Source organism: Mytilus californianus, unplaced genomic scaffold, assembly GCF_021869535.1.
Source record: "Mytilus californianus isolate M0D057914Y unplaced genomic scaffold, xbMytCali1.0.p SCAF_14, whole genome shotgun sequence".
NCBI lineage: Eukaryota > Metazoa > Mollusca > Bivalvia > Mytilida > Mytilidae > Mytilus > Mytilus californianus.
In genome coordinates, this window is record NW_026262626.1 from 29,133,843 (window position 1) to 29,154,934 (window position 21,092).

Genomic DNA, 21,092 nt, shown 5'->3' on the forward strand with positions numbered 1-21,092 from the left:
AATAGACAAATATCTTTATTTCAAGCTCTTAATCACCCCGAGTTAATTCAAGCAAATGTCGTAAACATGTAGTGTTTTAATAGAATCGTTATTCTTAAGCATGCTGATGGCATTTTCTTCTATATTTGTATATAAATGCCTCTCTTTTATGAAGATACATTGTTTCATTGAAAACTATGTATCTAGTTTATACTTTTGCTAAAATTAAGCATGTATTACAGTGTTTTATCTATTTTTTTAATAATGCACATTTAACTATGTAAAATTCAAATTTAAATTTAATTTATTGTTTCTTTATCTTAAGATATGCACCTAACAACGTTCCTATCTGTGTGCCTTGTCACATAATAATTTAATGACCTTTAACATTTTAAAATTTAAGTGACAACCACAGACGTTGATCAGCTTCAAAATAAAAATCAATATACATTTATATTGTCATCCTAACCCATTCCACCTTGTTTGTTTTTGTTATCATATAAATAATACATTCATGTTTGTACTTCTACTATTCAAAACCAAGCATTTGATATTGTTGAATATAAATATTCAATACATAACAATCCAATTATTACTGCATGACTTCGGTGCTTTAATTCGTTCTCTAATTATAAATGTGAACAAAAACCGAATTACTTAAAAAAAATATTCACAGTGTAGCATATTATCAGTTTACATTGTATAGTGAACGACGAAGAATAATTTTTGTTTTTGAGGTATAAGTTTTTGAGACGACATACCAAAGACACATACAAAACAACTAGTGCTCAACACAAAAAGTAGGTGTCTATTCAGTATGTCGATCTGTTAATCTCTTAGAATCTAGAACAGATGTAAATAAATCTAGTAGAGACTTTCTTTTATCTTTTTATGACGACGGATATGTACCAATGTCGTAACTATAAATAAACTCATCATAGATACCAAGATTAAAACTTTGTACGCCAGACGCGCGTTTCGTCTATAACAGACTCATCAGTGACGCTCGAAACAAAAAGTTAAAAAGTCCAAATAAAGTACTAAGTTGAAGAGCATTGAGGACCCCAAATTCCGAAAGGTTAATCAAACCCGCTTTTCCTCGTATTTAACACCACAGACACACACACACACACACACACACACACACACAGAAATAGACTTATCACATAATTTGAATGTGCATGACCAACACAATGGGTGCCATATATGGAGCAGAATCAGCTTATTCTTTCCGAGCACCTGATATCATTTCGGATTTGGTAAGTTCGTGTTGCTCAATCTATAGTTTTTAATGATGCATTTTGTATAACGGTGTTTGTCTTTCGGTCGTTTTTCGTTTTTAGCCATGATGTTGCCAGTTTGTCATCTACTTTGCATTTCACTTTGGTATCTTCCGCCTCTCTTTTTGTGATCATATAATTTCAAAATCAAATATGATATTCAATAGATTTATAAATATTTGTGATAATAATCTTCTTATAAAATAGTTACTGCATAATATGATAATACCACCACATAGCATTTCAAAATATATCAATATTGATATTTTGAGATATTGAAATATATAATTAAGTTTTTTGGTGAAGATTGTCTTGAAAGCAGATTAAACAAACACTATCATACCACATCTCCTTATTTTTATATTATTTGGAATTTTTTGGGATTTTTTTTTTTTACTTATTTTGTAGAGGCAACTCTTATAGAACTGTGCTTAGAAAATTTGCAATATTTGGTTTCTTAAAATGTCTGTAAAATTTAATTTCCGATGCAATTATCTTCCCCCAACTGAAAAATATGTGTCTGATATAAAAAGCAATCTTTCAAAGTCCGTATCAGTATTCTTTTCCATACACTGATGTTATTTTCTTCCTATATTAGAGTTTTCTTTACTGTAATATTGATTTCAGACTGTGGTGTTCATTATTCAATTGTCTCGTCTTTTTTATATAATATGGTTATTGCAATTATTTATCAAACTGCACTCTAAACGATTTTATTCGAACTTCTAAGAAATGTATCACACTTAATCATGGTTTCGTCAGAAATATTTTCCTTGTTAGTGAACAAATCTCTTTAGGTTGTTTTGTGTTCAGTAATATATCTTTTAAAAAGAGCACTTTGTTTGTTTTTGAAAATTAAAGAACATAAAAAGATACGTTTTTGTATGCAATCTTCTATTGTGATTCTTTTTATCATTATTTTACTTTTTCATTTATTTACTTATGCATAATAATCTTTAATCAAGTTTTCATGAGATCAAACTTTAATAATATATATAATTTCGTTGAATATTAGTATCAACCAGACTCTTCTGTTAGACATGCTCTAATGATACCATGTCAAGCTTTGATATGTGATTAAACCTATAAATTCCTTGTTTTTATAATCTAAGTGTTATGTAGAAATCGATATAACACACTCTTTTTTTTGAACGTTTATAAACAAATTTGTTTTTGAGCGTAAATAAATCAGGCTTTTCAAGTAAACTATTTGTTGAATATAGAAGATATACGATTACACTCCATACGTTTTAACCATTGTCTGCCATTGTCTTGACTTTAAGTTCTAAATCCATTATGGCTTGTTCTTTTATGGTGTAAAAAACAAATATTGTGTTCGAGAAGTTGTTAGGTTATGTTTCTGTTGTGATTAAAATCATAATTGGCTGTTTGTAGTCTAACGATGCCTGTATTATTTGGGTTTTTTTTCTCTCAAAAATAAGGTTGGTAGGTTGGGCATTTAACATCCACCAGGTTATCTTTCCATCATATAAAGGGGAAATCCATTTCTAACAATCAACAGAAAGGCATTTCAACCGACCAGTTCATATTCGGATAGGGCAATTGTTGCGCTTGATTTCGAATGTTCCATACTTAGAAGAGAAGCCCTAAACACTGACTCGACAACTTTTAATGTACCAAGCATAGGATCGCAACAACAGCATAAGATTTTTGAGGCCAGCAAGCTACCACGAGACCGCCGAACCAGGTATATCCTGAAGTAGAATTGATTAATTTTCTATGCAAAACAGCATGATTAGATGTTTTATTTTAATTTCAGGTTTCACCAACAAATGTCGTGGGCGATGGGCTATACATGCATGCTATGGTGGTAAGCAAATTGTATTCTTTGATTTAAACAGCACATTTAGAAATAATTTATCTTCTGATTTAATCACTGACCACATTTGAATCATGTAGGAGCTTCTACCTGCATTGCATCTGTTGGCGAATTTTTCCTTAACAATCTTATCTGAAACACCAAGACTAAAAAGCAACATAGTGTCAAGGGTTATTCTGAGGCAATTTTGTAAGATTTCGTAGGCAATCTGTTTTAATATTTTAGAAATGTCTCTGAAAAATGTATTTACCTTATAATGAGTTAAATATTATATGAATTTGTTCAGACATAGTAAATTTGAAGTACAAGGCGTAGTCGTGTTTCAAAAAATTTAGAAGCTAAATTACATAACATGTACTTGAACAGTTGAAATGCGAATCTAATATTGAGATAAAACCTCACCAAACTAATCTCTGATCTCCTTTGGGTAACAATGTTTCCATGGGCTTTCATGACAATTTACCATTTACACTTTCACTTGTGGGTATACTTGAACTGATCAATGAACATTCAAAATAGTATCAGATTTAATCTAAATATACATTAAGGTCACCTTTGGTTCGTTGAACTTTGACTGAAAATCGAAAAACAATTACGCCTTTATCTCTTTTATTTTCTAAAATATTCCTGAATGAATTCTTTAAAATAGGTGAGAAGTTGTATAGAAAACACATAAAATCGGCGAAAAATGTTCTTAAATTTGTCTGAAACCTACAATTTCCAATTTTTGATACATAGATTTTTCTTCAAAAACTATATGTTGTTGGTACAAAAATTTCCGTTTTAATGATGTAAAATAATAATAGGGTCACCGACTTCGTTTTAACAGTATACATCAATTAAAGTGGGGTACTAGTTGAAAAAATAACACAAAATGTCGAAATAATCGTAAGATCGCGTTGTAGGTCGTAAGACGTCGATTTTTGACGTTATTCACTACCACCAAAGTAACAGATTTGTTTAGACGCCAAAAACGAAGTCGGTGACCATATGCTTATTTTATATCATTAAAACGGAAATTTATGTATCAATAGCACATAGGTTTTTTAAGAAAAATATAGGTATTAAAAATTGGAAATTTGGTGATTTTATGACAAATTTATTAACGTTTTTCGTCTATTTGATGTGCTTCTTATACAAATGTTCACCATTTTTTTTAAAGAATTTCAGTCAGTAATATTTCAGAAAATAAAAGAGATAAAGGCATTATTTTTTTGATTTTCAGATATAATTCAACGAGCCAAAGTTGTATGTAAAATTTTACCAGAATCTGTGACATAGCCCATTTACTGTTACTTGACCTTAAGACTACTACTTCTATTCGTAATTCGGCCGTTTAAACTTACCGCCTGGACTAACTATACATTGACTAAAATGTTTTCCCTCATCAGATAAGATTATGATAGAGATAGAAAAATATTATACCATTACACGACTGTGTGCATCCATACATTAAACAGATTTAAAAAGACACATGTATGAAGCCTCTTTAAATGTTAACAATATACATCAATAAACAACTTCAAAACTAAATTGCATCATCTGCAGGATTTTTTTTTTTATTTCGGACAACTTGGGCGACTTGTTAAGCCCTTTTGTTTTAAAAACCCTTCTTGTTTTATAAACACTTATTTAGAGCTAGAATGTGTTTCTCCCTTCAACGTAATAAATTTGAATCTGTTTCAGGAAATGGAAAACGTTCTGGACCACCAACAGATTTGTCGAAAAACAATCAAAATGATCAGTTATTACTTAAAAAGATATTACTGCAAAATTCAGATTTTAATAACTATGGAATAGGAAATTTTGATTTATCACCTAGTGAACCTCTAGAAGAACAATCGTCCGGAAACAATGGATTAGAAGATTTGAAAACTTTAAGTGATTTGATACAAGAATTGGTAAGTCTATATGGTTATTTGACAGCATTACATATTTTACAAACGCAATTTTGTATTAAGGCAAAAACAAACTATTTCAAAGAACAACAACCAAGTATTTTGTATTTATGTTTTTCGTTTGTTTTTAGTTTTCCCTTTTAAGTTTGGTGGTTGTATCTTTGTTTGATTCTGATTTCCAAAGCACTTTGGAAAAGAAATTGTTTCGAGTTATGTTAAATGAGGAATGATTAATTTAAAACTTATTGATGGGAAAGCAATGAAGTCTTTGGTTCCATTTGAGACTTGAATTAATTTAGCAGTCTTTAAGATAAATTAAAATTATGTATATAAATAAGGAGAAGTGGTATGATTGTCATTTAGACAACTATTCTCCAGAGACCAAAGGACGAGAATGTTAATAGATAGTAAACTGTACGGCTTTCAACACTTGTATTCACTTAAAGTATTGTCACACTAGAGAGCAGCGGATCAACGTCGATAAGCATGTTCCATTTTTTCTTTGATACGATGAAACCTTTGAAAAACGGAATAATTATAAATAAACTCATCATGGATACATAGAATGTTTATACGCCAAACGCTCGTTCTGTCTACAAAAAACTCATCAGTGACAAAAGTTTAAAAGGCCGAAAAAAGTACGAAGTTAACGAGCATTGAGGACCCAAAATTTCGAAAGGTTTAACCAAATACATGTGAGGTAATCTATTCCAGGGGTATAAAATCTTAGTATTTTGAATAATTCAAAATTTTGTTAACAGTTCTATAATTCTGACCATATCAATGATAATTCACGTCAAATCACAAGTTTAATTAAAATAAATTAGAGGCAACAGGAGTTTACCGATTTTCAAATCCATTCATAAATCCATTAAAAGGATACAAATCAAGGTAAAACAAAACCATAGGGACAATTCTATGAACTCCAAAAATAAGATAGACCGACTGATTCGACAGTGTTAGCGTCGCTATGTGTCCTCAAGAATAATTGCCTTCTATTCTGATTTCGAAGTTTGCAAATTCAAAATGTATTTCTTTAAATGAGTTTAGTTACCAACATTGAGGAGTTTGAAAACAAAAACCAAGGTATACATGGCACGGATAATTTAATAAGAAAGCGGTTGTATCATTAAAAATATGTATCGCTTATGTTATTTAATTGTATTGATCCACGAAAAAGATACCAAGCTTATAATATAGTCTGCCAGATACGCGTTTTGTCAGCATAAGACTTGCCAGTGCCGCATAAAACAAACCAGTTGGAAGGTCGAATCAAAAACGAAGTTAAAGAACATCAAAACCCGAATTCCGAAAAGTTGTGCCAAATACGTCTACAACAATATATGCTCAAGGGTAGAAAAACCTTAGCAATATATATCTGCATTATTTATATCGCTAATTTATTTAAAAGATTTGTATTTAGGTTGAGCATAGAGGTTTCTCTGCAATTAAATTTAAGTTTAAAATGGATTTTTAAATTTGAACCAAAAAGGTTATGTCATTTTGTGAACATCTTCGACTATCGTATCTGGTATATTGTATAATTACCTGCGCTCAAATATTGTAAACGAAAGACTAAAGATACCAAAGGGACATCACACTCTTAAGTCGAAAATAAACTGACAACGCCATGGCAAAAAAAAGAAAAAACAAAAAAACAAAAGACAAACAAAGTATACGAAACACAACATAGAAAATAAAAGATTAAGCAACACGAAGCCCACCATAAATGGCATCAAAACAAAGAAATATTCCTTTAAAAATGGGTCAAGCAGAATAAATTAACATAGTGAGGTCATCTAAATGATATTTCTAAGGTGAAAAAATATGTAGTAAGACAAATACAAATTACTTTTTGCAAAATTGACAACCGCAGACCTTGGATAAAATAGTATAGTGTCGACCTTTGTCATAAAATGGACATACACAATTTTTTTGGAGGCCAGATAAGTATTGTGCACTCAACACAATTCAAGTAGTGTAATGAAAAGGTTTTACCTAAAGTGCATATAGAAATATGTTGTAAATTTAGTGTTACTTTCTTCAATGGTTTTTCATATGACACAGATAGCTTTAGTGTAAGAATGAATCGGTCAATCCATTTGAGGAAACCCTCAGTTTGATTGGCTAATCCTACATCTACCAGATCAAAATCGATTGAGTTCTCTTTGATATGATTTTCGGAACTTTAGCAGATTTGTTTCTGGTGTGTCAGTTGCATTGAAATCAAATCAATTCGATCACTCTTTGGTCAATTTGGTATTATACTAATACCAGCTACTGAACACTCATAAAGTTTTTAGAATAGTTTGAAAATTTTCTGATTGACCAGAAACGAAAAGTCTGAATTAATTTAAATTTCGTAGTAGAACATTGAAATTCTTCTTATGGAGAAAACAATTGAAAAAAAATGAAAAAGATTTATCGCAGTTAAAATGATAAGTGATTCCACATTTAATACTTTACTGGTATTTTTGCATAATTATATTATTTAAATACTATAAACTTTCCTACTTACGTAAAAACCTCAAACGTATGTACTGATTCGCACTTTACTTAATTGAGTTAAAGGGGCACTAGCTACGAGATATATAAAAAATCTAAAATATGATTTTTTTTCAATCATTAATGAAAGTGAAATAGTGAAATAATTATTCGCTTTTAGCAGCCAGTATGGTTCAATTTTGTCAAAATAAGCTAAGAAACATTGATGATAAATTATTCACTTGCAAGTGAATAATTCGACCTCATTGAATCCGTATTCATGTGAACTTCAATCTAACCCTTTAGCTAGAGATGGATAACGCATGAATAGTGTGTGTAAATTTATTTAAAGGAAAAGAATGTCAACATTGAAAGTGAAACAAAGGTAAATCATTTGATTGACTGATTCGATCCACAAAAAATCATTCTTATACAGGTAAAAACGATGATAAACATATATTTTCAATCTATTGTATGAAATTAAACAGACCTAAAAAAATCCAATTGCACGAGTTCGCTTCATCTATTAATATCTATATTTATGTTTACATCGCTTATATGGTCATCGGAGGACTTCGGAGGTCAACTCGATAATTAATTAGATGGCGTCTAGACTAAAATACACACGAATCGAAGCTACATATTATCGAGCCCATGCCCTGTAAATTGTTTATTTTAGACTTTTAATAGTTTGGATAAATGTTTTACATTGTTGTTAATCAAATATGAGAATTTGAGTCAAATCGGTGAATATGAATTTGACAGCTAGTGCCCCTTTAATGGGCTTAATGATTTCATTAATACATGAAAATTCAAAGGAATAAACTATTTTAATTCAAATACCAAAAATGATATCCGATTAACTTTTAATTCTTGAAAGTTAAAGATTTAATGTTAAGTATTCTAATTTGAAATAATTTATACAACTATAGTTAAATATGTTTAATTACGTTTTAGACATTTGATTAGACATAAACAAATGTATTTACAATCTCCAAATTGGTAATATTTATCCATTTAAGTAAGATAAACTGTATCCAATAGTTTGAAAACATTATGACACAAATACCTTTAAATAAAGGTAGCTTTACCAAATGTTAGACCACTGTATCTAAACTACCCCGGCGAAAAATGTTTGGACTCAATAGTATCTAATGTCCGGTACGGTGACGGACAATAAACAGTCAGAGAAATGTAGAAATTCTGTTTATTTATTTGTTGTTTTCATGATATTGAAGAATATACATACACATATAACTATTTTCGATAGTGTGATGTAATATTTTCTACCACCGTTCTAGATTTATGGAGAAGTAAGTAAAAATGCACATCAAAATGGTGAATTGAGTGAACCCTGCCTCGAATTTGTTTAATTTCTCTTTAAATTGAGCACATTGTACGGAAAGAAAGGTACGGAAAGAAAGATATTAACACGGAGATTTCAAGACTTTTCACTATGATCGCCTCAATATTTGCATGTCTGTGCATGGAATGAAAGAAGTGGGTCATGTCAAAATTGAAGCACCCGGTTTTGTCAATGTGTACGACCCGGTTTTGTCCTTATATTTCACAAAGCAGACCCGGTTTTGTCATAGAAAATAATGCATAATCGCATGACGAAAATTAGAATATGGCGTTCAACAGCAGTTTGAGGGATCGTTGAAAAACATTTTCTTTCAGAGGATAACTTATAACCTGTTTGAATCAGTAAACACTTGAACTCCTGCTATATTAGAACAAAGCAAATTTCAATTTTGTATTGTATAAAAAAAAAGGAAAAATTAAAAAGAAATGAAGGTTTTGAAACGGAATTAGATTTTTTTATATCATCTATGTAAATTTAAGTGTTCAAACTTAATTAGTGTACGGCCTTGAAAATTTAAGGACGCACATTTGATATGCGATTTTTTGGGACAACAAGATGGTTATCTTAGTGTTCCGCTCTACTTAAAGGGAAGACAGTATAATCGTTTGAAAATAAATATTCTGAAACTAAACGTTCTTTATAATGCAAGAGAATAAGACAAATGTATTTGCATGCAGAATCGCCAAAGAAAAGGAATTTCCATGCGGCGCAAAGGATCACAATAATAGTGCGTTAAAAATCTGTTTACCCCTCCTTGTTATAATAATACTAAGTATAAATTAGTATAAAAGTCTTAGGCCATCCGGAAATTGCAATAATGATTTTTTGATTAGTAATTTATATAAATAAACGATGTTTCATCTCTCTTTTTTTTTCTTTTTTTTTTTTTTTTAACATTAACAAATTCTTTAATGCACTAGTATCAAGTTGTTAACAACTGCCCTATATAGTACAACTATTATATATAGGTTTATCTCTTCATTGTATAATGATTATCGTACATTGACAAATGTTCTACAATTTAAGCAATTTGGTCAAGTTTAAAATTGTCAATATGCAAGGGCGGACCGAGGCCATGATTTTTGAAAGGGACGTATTCATAAACGGATTTTATACCGCCGAGCGTAGCAAGGGGAACTTTTTTTTACGATTTTATGCTAAATAAAAAATCATATATAAATCGTAAAAAAACATGATAAAATAATTATTTCTAGCCACCAAAAAGGGGGGGGTCGGCGTACTCCCTCTACTCCCCTGGATCCGCCACTGATATAATGTAACTATATCGTATACCATCATAAAATTTAAAAAAAAGACGAAAAAACAGAGACAGCCGCCAATCCCATATTTACTATAGGGGCTCTGTAATCAAATGAGTTAAGCCTTTTTCAACTCACTGAATTTTATAGTTTGTTCATATGATGTGCTGTTATACCACTTTTTTTTCTTTTTTTTTGGAGGGGGAGCGTGGGGGGGGGGGGCTTACACGTTCAACCTCGCCATTCTGTATGTACCAGTACCGAAGGAGCCTGTAAATCGGTTGTTGTCTTTTGTTGCTATATATCATACATGTATTTGTTTTTCGTTTTTTATTTTGTACATAAATCTAGGTCGTTAGTTTCCACATAAGTTTTTTTTTACAGTTTTCATTTCGGGGCCTTTTTTAGCTTGCTATGCCGTATGGACGTTTCTCATTGTTGGATGCCATACGGTGTTCTATATTTGTTAACTTATACGTCATTTGGTCTCTGATGGGAAGTTGTCTCATTGTCATTTTTCACGGGCTAAATTGCCTATTATAGGTTGTTCTACGAAGACGAAGACGAAGATATTGGACGTTATAATGTTGCAAACCAACTTTTATTTATAAAAAGAAATAACTCTTTCATGCCATGCTCAATGCTCATTTTAACATAGGAAGGCATTATATTTGTTAAAATTTTTAAACCAAGCGTTAGCCAGGTATAAAATATTGACAAATATAATGTCTACCTATGTTAAAATGAGCGTAGAGCATGGCATGATAGAGTTATTTTGTTTCTAATGGGGAAGTTTAGAACTTGTGTATTTCGAAGCGGACATAAAATACACGTTCGAAAGGCAACCATTTTGATTGAGATATCCAAAACGTTTTAATAGATATAAGAAGATGTGGTATGAGTGCCAATGAGACAACTCTCCATCCAAGTCACAATTTGTAAAAAGGAAACCATTATAGGTCAAAGTACGGCCTTCAAAACGGAGCATTTTCTCTCACTGTCCGTCAATGGATGAACGAATGAGTAAATATTTTGTAAACATAGCGTATAGTGTAGTAAAGCATACTGTCCTTACTATTTTGATAAATTGATATGCATGGTTACACAATCATTCCACATCTTCTTATTTTTACATCATTACAGTAGTATAGAAAACAAACAAACATTTTTGAGATGTATTTCTATTTGTATCCATCTGATGACTTAAGCCTTTTTCAACTGATTTTATTAGTTCGTTCTTATGTTGTACTGTTACACCAATTTCCTAGGTTAGGGGGAGGGTTGGGATCCCGCTAAGATGTTTAACCCCGCCCCATTCTGTATATATTTACCTGTCCCAAGCCAGGAGCCTGTATTTCAGTGGTTGTCGTTTGTTGCTGTGTTACATATTTGTTTTTCGTTCATTTTTTTGTACATAAATTAGGCCGTTAGTTTCCTCGTTTGAATTGTTTTACACTTGTCATTTGGGGGCCTTTATTTCTGACTATGTTGTATGAGCTTTGTTCATTGTTGAAGGCCGTACGGCGACCTATAGTTGTTAATTTCTGTGTCATTTGATCTCTTGTGACGAGCTGTCTCATTGGCAATCACACCACATCTTCTTTTTTCTATCATAAGGAAATAATGTAAGAACATGATATAAAGCATTTATTTCCATTTAAACTTAGTTCGAAGATTAGATCAATAAGGTATACGTATAGCATTCAAAAATGTCTACTCCCTATTTCGAAAAGTTCCCGTTTGAAATATATTTTAACACATGTTTGTATTGCAATAACATCTTTATAACATCTTTTTGACTCAAATATTTAATTTCTTCCGATGGGCAATGTCCAGATCCGTGCTAACGTAGCTTTTCATAAATTTGTGGTTTCAAAACAAAACAAAACCGGGTCCTATACTGAGACAAAACAGGGTCCTTGTGTAATAAACAACATTGACGAAATAGGGTCCTTCCATTTTGACATGACCCATTTATTTCGTTCCATGCACAGAAGTGCAAATATTGAGGTGCTCATAGTGACTAGCCATGCAATCTCTGTGTTAATATCTTTCTTTCCGTACTTTTCTTTCCGTACAATGTGCACAATTTAAAGAGAAATTAAACAAATTTGTAGCAATGTTCACTCAATTCACCATTTTTGTGTGCCTTTTTACTTATTTCTCCATTAATCTAGAACGGTTGTAGATAATATTACATCACACAATCGAAAATAGTTATATGTGTATGTTTATTCTTCAATGTCATTAAATAACAAATAAATAAACAGAAATTCTACCTTTTCTCTGTCTGTTGATTGTCCGTCACCGTACCGGACATTAGATACTATCGAGTCCAAACATTTTTTGCCGGGTTAGTTTAGACACAGTGTAGACTGTTGCTTACAAAGTTGCAGGATTGGTTTTTTTTTTCATGCATACAATTTCTTATATGAGCCACAAATTTTGTGTTTTCCTTCTTTATGAGTAACAAGATTACATTATAACCATTTGTTTTTTTTTTTTGTTTTTTTTTTATTGTATAAAAGAAACCGCAAAGCTTTGTTCTGATATATGAAATATAATAGCTTTCGAATGTAAATTACAGTTAAAGTCAGAAGTTTATTTGAAGCTGAAGCGTGTACCTATTATAAAAAATATTAAAGAAAAGAAGCGAAAAGCTATGATTTATAACGTACTTTTTTATGAATTCTCCGTGATACATTTTTTTATTAAAAAAAACTAATGTTAAAGTGTCGCGAATGATTTCATGATCGTTCGGTCATTAAGATACCTATATACTTTGCATGTATGCTTCAGTGTCGATGAACTTTAAGCGAATACAATATGTTTAATTGCTTTATACTTTATAGTTTTGTTATTCGTTATGTAATCCACACCCTTCTGCTTAACACACAGTATTATGCATACGCTAGACAAATACAATAATTGATTTAGAAAAATGCATTTAAGAATAAAATAAAAGGAAAATACTCAAACAAAATTACTGCAAATCCAAGTCCATCAATTTGTATTCGCTTTATGATAATGCTGGTTTCCTTATATAATACATTATACTAGAATGTTTAATTTCCGATTGTATCTAAACACGCAAGCCTTTGTGTAACAAAACAAACGTTTTAACTTTTGGATTGAAGAAAAACTAGATAGTAAAGAGCTCCATTTAAACAGTATTAAATGGACATAATAATGTTCAGTTTTTATTTTCTGCAAATAATAATATTTGAAAGAATCTAAATAAATCTTGAAACAATACTAGGGACATAAAACAGTATCCCTTTGATTATAAGACTTTACACAAAACTTACTTCCCGAAGTCGTTATTTACAATTTTCTATTTTGATGCAGACGACTCGGAACGAATAGATTTGTGCGTTCTATCTCTCTTAATATAACTAGCTACAAATAAAGATACTATAAGCATTCTTCTGAATATACTTATAAAATTGGGTTTTGAGTTCCTAGTTTCGGGAACACGATTTTTGTATACAGATAAAGTCAGCTTTTGAGGAGGAGAAGAGTATCACTAAAGGAAAATTGTCATAACTTCCATCCCAATGGATTTAAAATGGGTACCTTTCCTTTACGGCCTTGTTTCGTTTTTACCATACTCCGCACTAAATCCTAAATAAAGATATATCTAAGTTAAGACAAAATAAGTAAGATTACTGTTCCACTCACGCCCCTAGGAATAAGAAATTCTCTATAACAAAACGAGAGGTAAACAGGGAATTGGTTTGACCTTTTTAAGACTTTGAAATATATATATTATCCTATACGTTACTTCAAAAACATACATAGCGCTTATCTAAGTCTATAAAAGAGCGTTTATGCTATAGGCAATAGGAACATATTAGTCTGGCTGTATGAATAGTGAATAACAAATGGGTTAATGTGGATAATTTTTACAAAATACATGTTAATATATACAATAGTTTTTAAGAAAATCTCTTTGAACAATCTTCTGGGAAACAACTTTTTATATTTGAGTCGACGTCCTCAATCGGCAGTGGCTCACTCCTTAAAGGGTAGTTGAAAAGGCTGTAGTGTGTACATACTCTTTCTTATAGTAATGTACATGTATTTAATTAGATATTTAGAATAAGACATGGCCTGATTGTATATAAACACATCGTGCAGACAATTGAGAAGAATAGTTTAACGGTCCACTTCACCATAAAACATGGTAATGTTAGGTCTCTTTTTTTTTTCATTTGTTCACCTTTAATAGCTATGACATTGCACCAAGCAAAATCCTGTAAACAAAAATACGTAGAAAAAAATACACACACGGACTTTTATTTCCAACGCAATGCACAAGACATTTAAAAAGATATGTTTAAAGTCCAAATATTAGGTTTTGAAGACGAAATTACACAATAAATATATTTATCAAAAATTGACATATGGGAGAGGAACAACTAGACGTTGTTTACATTCGTGTGTTTTCTTGGACTTTACGTCTTTTTGGACTGAATTAGATATGAAAAATCAATATGGTGTTTTAACCAATCTTTTGGTGTTACTCTGAATTACAAACCAAACTATCCTTTGTCAGCATTTTGGTGGTATATTCTTTTTTGTTATAATATTGTAGACTTTTCATTTTCATTTGTTCTCTTCTCTTTCGCTTATTCAATACAAAGCTTTTTTTAAATTAACCATGTTGGAAATTCCCAATCCCTCTCTTAAATGAAATTGACTTATCCGATTCAGATGATCGTAAACGTCTCATTTAATTTCTTTTATGTTCACGTCTCAGATCTGATTAAAAACAAGGGAGCGAATCGGATGAAATATTATTTCTGTTGTTTATAACATTTATTTAACAAAATAAAATCAGTTCATTTGTCCAAATTGTCTAGCAAAAAGATGATCTATGACACAACATCGAGATATAATCAAAATACTAGATAGATGTTGCCAATTTGTTGCTATCATCGACAGATCAGAAAAATCAAAAGAAATGAGGTTGTTTAGATGACGTTTTTTATCAATGATGCGACCACGCGATTACGTTATGGCTAAGAATGAGACAAATATACAGTTATTACTCGCTTTTAGTTATTATTTCCAGTAGAATTATTAATAATGAAAACTGTGTGATAGTGAATAATAGAGATGAAATCACCAAAATATAAGTACACTGGTATGAGATGATGAATAATGAAATTGAAATCGCCTGAATAAAAGCGACGCAGAAGAAAGCAATAGGTTGGAACTTCAGCAAACACAGTAATTAGAGTTCAAAATCACAGACTACAAAAAGCAGTACCAAATTTGATGGTTTATAGAATAACTAGTTCAACATTTCAAGTATCGAACAAGATTCAATATAGTTCTGGACCACACAGTAAGGCATGAATGCGCGCAGCACATGAGTTTAAATCAGAATTGTTTTGTCGAGTTCAATATTTGTAGATATTTCGAAATTTGGTTATTATTTTTTTTCTATTTTTATTGACTTCAATGTAAACGAACTAAAAATGGCAAGGAACTATATGTTTATCTACGCATTCTCACATTGTTTTGTTGCAACGTTGTTGACAACATCTTAACCACACTTATTGTTGCATGACATCAGAGGAGTGTAATTACATGATTTATTTCACATTTGAAATAGTAGATTTTTTTAAACAGGAAAATCACGGTATTTCATTTCAACCAATGTAATAATTAAACCAATTCCTCATTTATTAAAGTTAATTTCCTGTAACTTTATAAGAAAATTCATTTGAAGACAAATATGTTTAGTTATGTATTTTCTGTGCAAAAAGACAAAACTAAAAGGGTTTTATCAAAATATCACTCTGTGAAGTTTTTAAGCAATGTCTTAGAATACTAAGCTTATATGTCGAAAGGCATACTGGGTATTGAAAACAGATGTAAAAGACAATCACATACGATGAATTGGGTCAATTTCTGGTGACGGTAAAGTTGGTATCTGCTGTGACCTACCGCTTGGAGAGAAATCTTGAGTTGATCTAGTTTGATTTGAACTCTACCAAAGGCGTGGAGTTATGCTCTGGTGAACCTTGAAGTGTGGAGTGACTTCAGCTTGCCATTGACCAGTGTTTCGTGTAGCAGGGTCAAGTCTTTGTTATAACGACATAGCACAATAGCAATGACAATCACTGATTCAACACACAAGTTGTATTCACGATAGTTTCCCGAGTGGTTTAGCCATAAGTTTCGCGTGGCGAATATGAACAATTTTACTTTTCAGGTCTAACAAAAAAAACTTGGCCTAATTGCTCGTATTGGCATTTTGTATTTTAAGTACACATGTTATGAAGTCATTGCTTAAGTATGATATTATCTAACATTCATTTATTTTTAAAATTAGTATATTAGAGCTATGTGTTTGGTTTTTTAACAAAGAATAAACATGTTAATACATCGTTTCGGTCTCTTAAATTTAAGTTCAAATGACAATAAGTAACATATCGAAAAAAGTACAAATTCGGGGAACGATAAACAATATTATGGATTTAACAGTCAGCATAAGAAGAGATATTTTGGTGTATTAGTATTCTAATGTACATTATGCAGTTTTCTTCCTGATGTTTTCAGTTATATATAGATTCTTACATTTGTACCAGCGAATTGTCGGATGTATCCAATCGAGATAATTGAATCATCGAATTTTAAAGTCCGAGTCTCGGCGAGGACTTTAAAATTCATAATTTAACTATCGAGATTGGATACATCCAATAATCTACGAGTATCTATGTGAGAATCTCTTTCTCTAATCATTATCAAAATAAGTTTTCATTTTGATAAACGAAAATCCCCTTCGAGTGCCTTTCTTAAACAATGCCACATTCTGTATGTGCCTGTCCCGAGTGAGGAGCCTGTAATTCAGTGGTTGATGTTTATTGCTGTATATCATATTTTTTGTTCGTTCATTGTTTATACATAAATCGGTTAAATTTTCCTCGTTTGAATTGCTTTACATTTGTTATTTCGAGGCCTTTTATAGCTGACTTTGCGGTATGGGTTTTGCTCATTATTGAAGACCATACGGTGACCAATAGTTGTTAACTTCTATGTCATTTGGTCTCTGTTGGATAGTTGTCTCATTGGCAATCATACCACATCTTCTTTTTTTATATAACAGATATTTCCCCATTGTTTTTTTACATCGTATTGCAAAGAAATGGCTGTGCATATCTTCTTATTATTTGTTAAGAGTCATGAGCGAGTACGATTTATCAATGTTTTTAAAATAGTCTAATAGAAATTAAATCCTATATTACAATTGTGAACATCGGTACAAAAGAAATTCACAAACCTCTAGCCTTACTTATTCGACATTGCAAGTTATTGTATCTTTAAACAGATTTGTTTTCCAATTAACTCCATCATTCATTGTTTTACAATGATAGACAATTTAATTTCGGCCCACTCTGCCCTTCAGACATATACGTTTGAAATCTTATGAATGAATATAATGAATAACATTGTAGGTTTCTTGTTTATTTTCTTAATAAAATAGATGAATGAATAAATACAATGCATATACTCTTTCTTTATTTTCAGAAATAAAAATAAAGATTACTTTTCAGGATGACTCACATATAAACATGATAAATGATAATAACAAATAATCCTGATTGATGAAACTAAAACAAAACAAAATGGGTTAAACCAACGAGAAGGTAAAAACTCAATATCTTCAATCTTATCCATTGTTGAAAATTGATATGGCAAAATTTTTTCATAAATATCATTTAAAAAATCAAAAATGAATAATAAAATACAAACGACATGTTTAGTCATTAAACTATGTCATGCATGATTATGGTCTGGTGTTGAGAAAACAAAACATAAAACAAAATGTCGGGGGAACGAGAGTTACAAATAACAAACAGTCGAGCTAAACCTAGTAGTTTATTTTACCTGAAGGGGTTTGAACCGTAGGATTAGAAAAATCAGATAATTGATTATCTTTATGTTTATATTAAAACTACAAATGATGGTTTTATTCGGCACAATGTTGTGACTCTACTAGTATATTGATATTCCCGAAACAAATAATCTGTAAGATTGATCCACAAACGCTCAGCAGACTTTTGTTAAAATGCTACAGTTAATATTGGACAAATTTAATGATTTATAAACTGCAAATTTTAATGAAGAATTATTTTTTGGCAGAGTCAGTCATTTCCGAATAGGTAAACCATGAGTATAAAAGAACACAACCAAATTCAATGGAAAAGCTACAAAAATATTTTATATTCAAGCTAAACGTTTGCAGAGTACCAAACCTCAATTGAAAAGCAACCGTTAATTTCAGGAAAGGACAAACATGTTTTATAAGATAATCTTATGATTCTATAAGATTTAACATTCAAACCAACTCAACATTTGATTGAGAAACGTCCGATTTTAAAAGCTGGAAATGGAAGCACTGTTTTTGAATGAAAGATATTTACCACCTCTAAAGAAAGAAGTTTCCATTGAGGTTAACATTCTAATATAAAGGTCTCTCCTTATATCAAAAAAAGTAATATTGATCAGAGTTATGATAAACAAAAACAAAAATATATATAAAATCAAATAAAAAAAAAATCAATATAAAAATAAGTAGATGTGGCATAACTGCCAATGATACTACTTTACACCAGAGACCAAATGACGTAGAAGGTTAGCAACTATAGGTCACCGTTCAACAATGAACAAATCCGCATAGCACGCTGTAAAAGACCCTACAAGACACCAAGTTTATTGTACAAAACAGGAAGGCATCCAGCCCACGGTACATTTATTTAGGTATATACTATAGTATATATATATATATTTCGACCTGTTAGTCAAATGCGTTTTGTTAAAATATACTTTTTCACTTTTGTGGTCTTTTGGAAAATGTTGTTTGTGCTGTATTTAGACCCCTCTAACAAGAAATTTGTTTTGCATGCACACGTATAAAAATTGCGGTTTTTATCCAACGCAATCATAGGTTTGAACGTTGTTTTCAATTTAGACTTGTTTATATTTTTTCGTTTGGGCTTGTATTATATTTGCCTTCGGGTTTTATATGATCCGTTCATCCTATTTTGACTCCTCAAAATTCAAGAGTCTATCCTAAATTGAGGTAAATTGTATGGCTTTCCAAAAACCGTTTCGATTCCTAACATCACTGAAGAGACATTAATTGTCGAAATCCGGATATGGTGTACAAAAACCTTTGCACCTTTTGTTTGCGGTATACCATCTTTTCCGCAAGTTTATTGTTTTCTGTTTAGTGTTAAATTTATAATTAAGATCCATTTATTACATCGGTGATCCGTTTATTTGGCAATCGCCAATGGCAGTCAGCAGGGTTTAAGAACATTTGTTGTTCGACCTGTTAGTCAAATGCGTTTTGTTAAAATATACTTTTTCACTTTTGTGGTCTTTTGGAAAATGTTGTTTGTGCTGTATTTAGACCCCTCTAACAAGAAATTTGTTTTGCATGCACATGTATAAAAATTGCGGTTTTTATCCAACGCAATCATATGTTTGAACGTTGTATTCAATTTAGACTTGTTTATATTTATATATATATATAATGTATATGTAAAATGTTTTAATACACCTATATCTAAAATAAATTGACCGAACATACTATTATTCATAAAGTCACAATGCCAATAATTCATCTATAACACATTTAGCTTTTTATTCAAGTATTATGGTTAATAGTATTACAAAGACTTTTACAGTCTTTATTTGTTATCCTGATTGCCTCTTCTTAATCGATTTACTGGATTTGAACATCGGTTAAGTACTGTCTTCTAAGTTTATCATACTTTTCTTTTTAAGCTTCAAGGTTTGATAAAAATGCAGCTTTTTCATTCTTGTTTTGTTATTACTTTAAGCATTATCACAATTTTTCTATTACCAAAACTATTAATTGGAAATTGTTTGACATATATATTAACTTTTACAGATACGTGTAAATATATGATGATTTGTAAGATTACGCTTTGATTGTGGAATAACAGTTTTACATGATAAGATAACAACGTAAAAAAATTTGCCTACATATCTGTTTTATTCGCACAGAAGCTTCTGATTTGTGGTTAATGTTTTCTGAATATTACCTCATTGCATTTAGTAGTTGAAGGAGTACAATTGCGAAATTAAAATATTCATAAGCTTGTCTTTGGTTTTTACCATTGTTCAATATTTATCAATTTCGAGGTTATGATATTGTATTATTTCTAGTATTGCATGTAGATTCATGGTTATGATTCTGAAAAATATAACGACAAAAGTACCAAACGCCAAGGTAAATTCAAAAAGAGGAAGTCCATAAAACCTGATAAAGTCAAACATTAGACTATTCCAACCAACGGAACGAATTGAAAGCAACTGTCATATTCCGGACTTGTTACAGGCATTTTCCGAAAACAATAGTGGGTTTAACCTTGTTTCATAGATAGATAAACCTTCTACTGGTATGACAGTTGTTTATAGTTACGTTATTTTGACAAATTTGAGTGGGGAACTAAAACAGACATACTTGAAAGAGTGTTCTCATTTGGTTTGAGTTATTCACTTAAGTTGTGCAGTATAAATATAGTTAACATTTGATAGTAATTAATTTTGTAGTGTTGATAATAGTTGCCATATTACACGTGACGCACCATTCAGTCCAATATTAACAATATCGCACGACCTCTATCTGGCTATATGATAAGATATATTAATATTATTTGACAAATATTGTGATTTTAATCTAATGTTGTTTCATTATATTATATCCGGCATCAAATCAAATAATACCATTCTATGATTTCGATCAATATTAACAGCTTTTTTTACATTATCGATTCACCATATAATTTTTAAGTAAACAAAATTACTGAATACGTGTACAATAATTTGCAGAAAGGATAAAGGAAATAGTTTAAGAGACAAAAGTTCATATCACGATAAAAGAAATATTTATCAAAAACAATTTCAAATAGATATAACTAATGTAAAGTGCTGGGGCAA

The 21,092-nt window shown here is 30.8% G+C and overlaps 2 protein-coding genes across 3 annotated transcripts in view; one reads left to right on the forward strand and one right to left on the reverse strand.

The window, feature by feature from the left end:
- Positions 1–21,092, reverse strand: part of LOC127724703 (E3 ubiquitin-protein ligase parkin-like) — a 558,693-nt gene that overhangs the window by 289,585 nt on the left and 248,016 nt on the right. The window lies entirely within an intron of this gene.
- LOC127724750 (uncharacterized) overlaps positions 1–21,092 on the forward strand; it is a 35,856-nt gene that overhangs the window by 10,950 nt on the left and 3,814 nt on the right. For both annotated transcript variants that reach the window (XM_052231847.1, XM_052231848.1), the window contains 2 exons: positions 3,040–3,090; positions 4,786–5,000. In XM_052231847.1, coding sequence (XP_052087807.1) covers positions 3,040–3,090; positions 4,786–5,000 — 266 coding nt within the window. The remainder of the gene's footprint in view (positions 1–3,039; positions 3,091–4,785; positions 5,001–21,092) is intronic.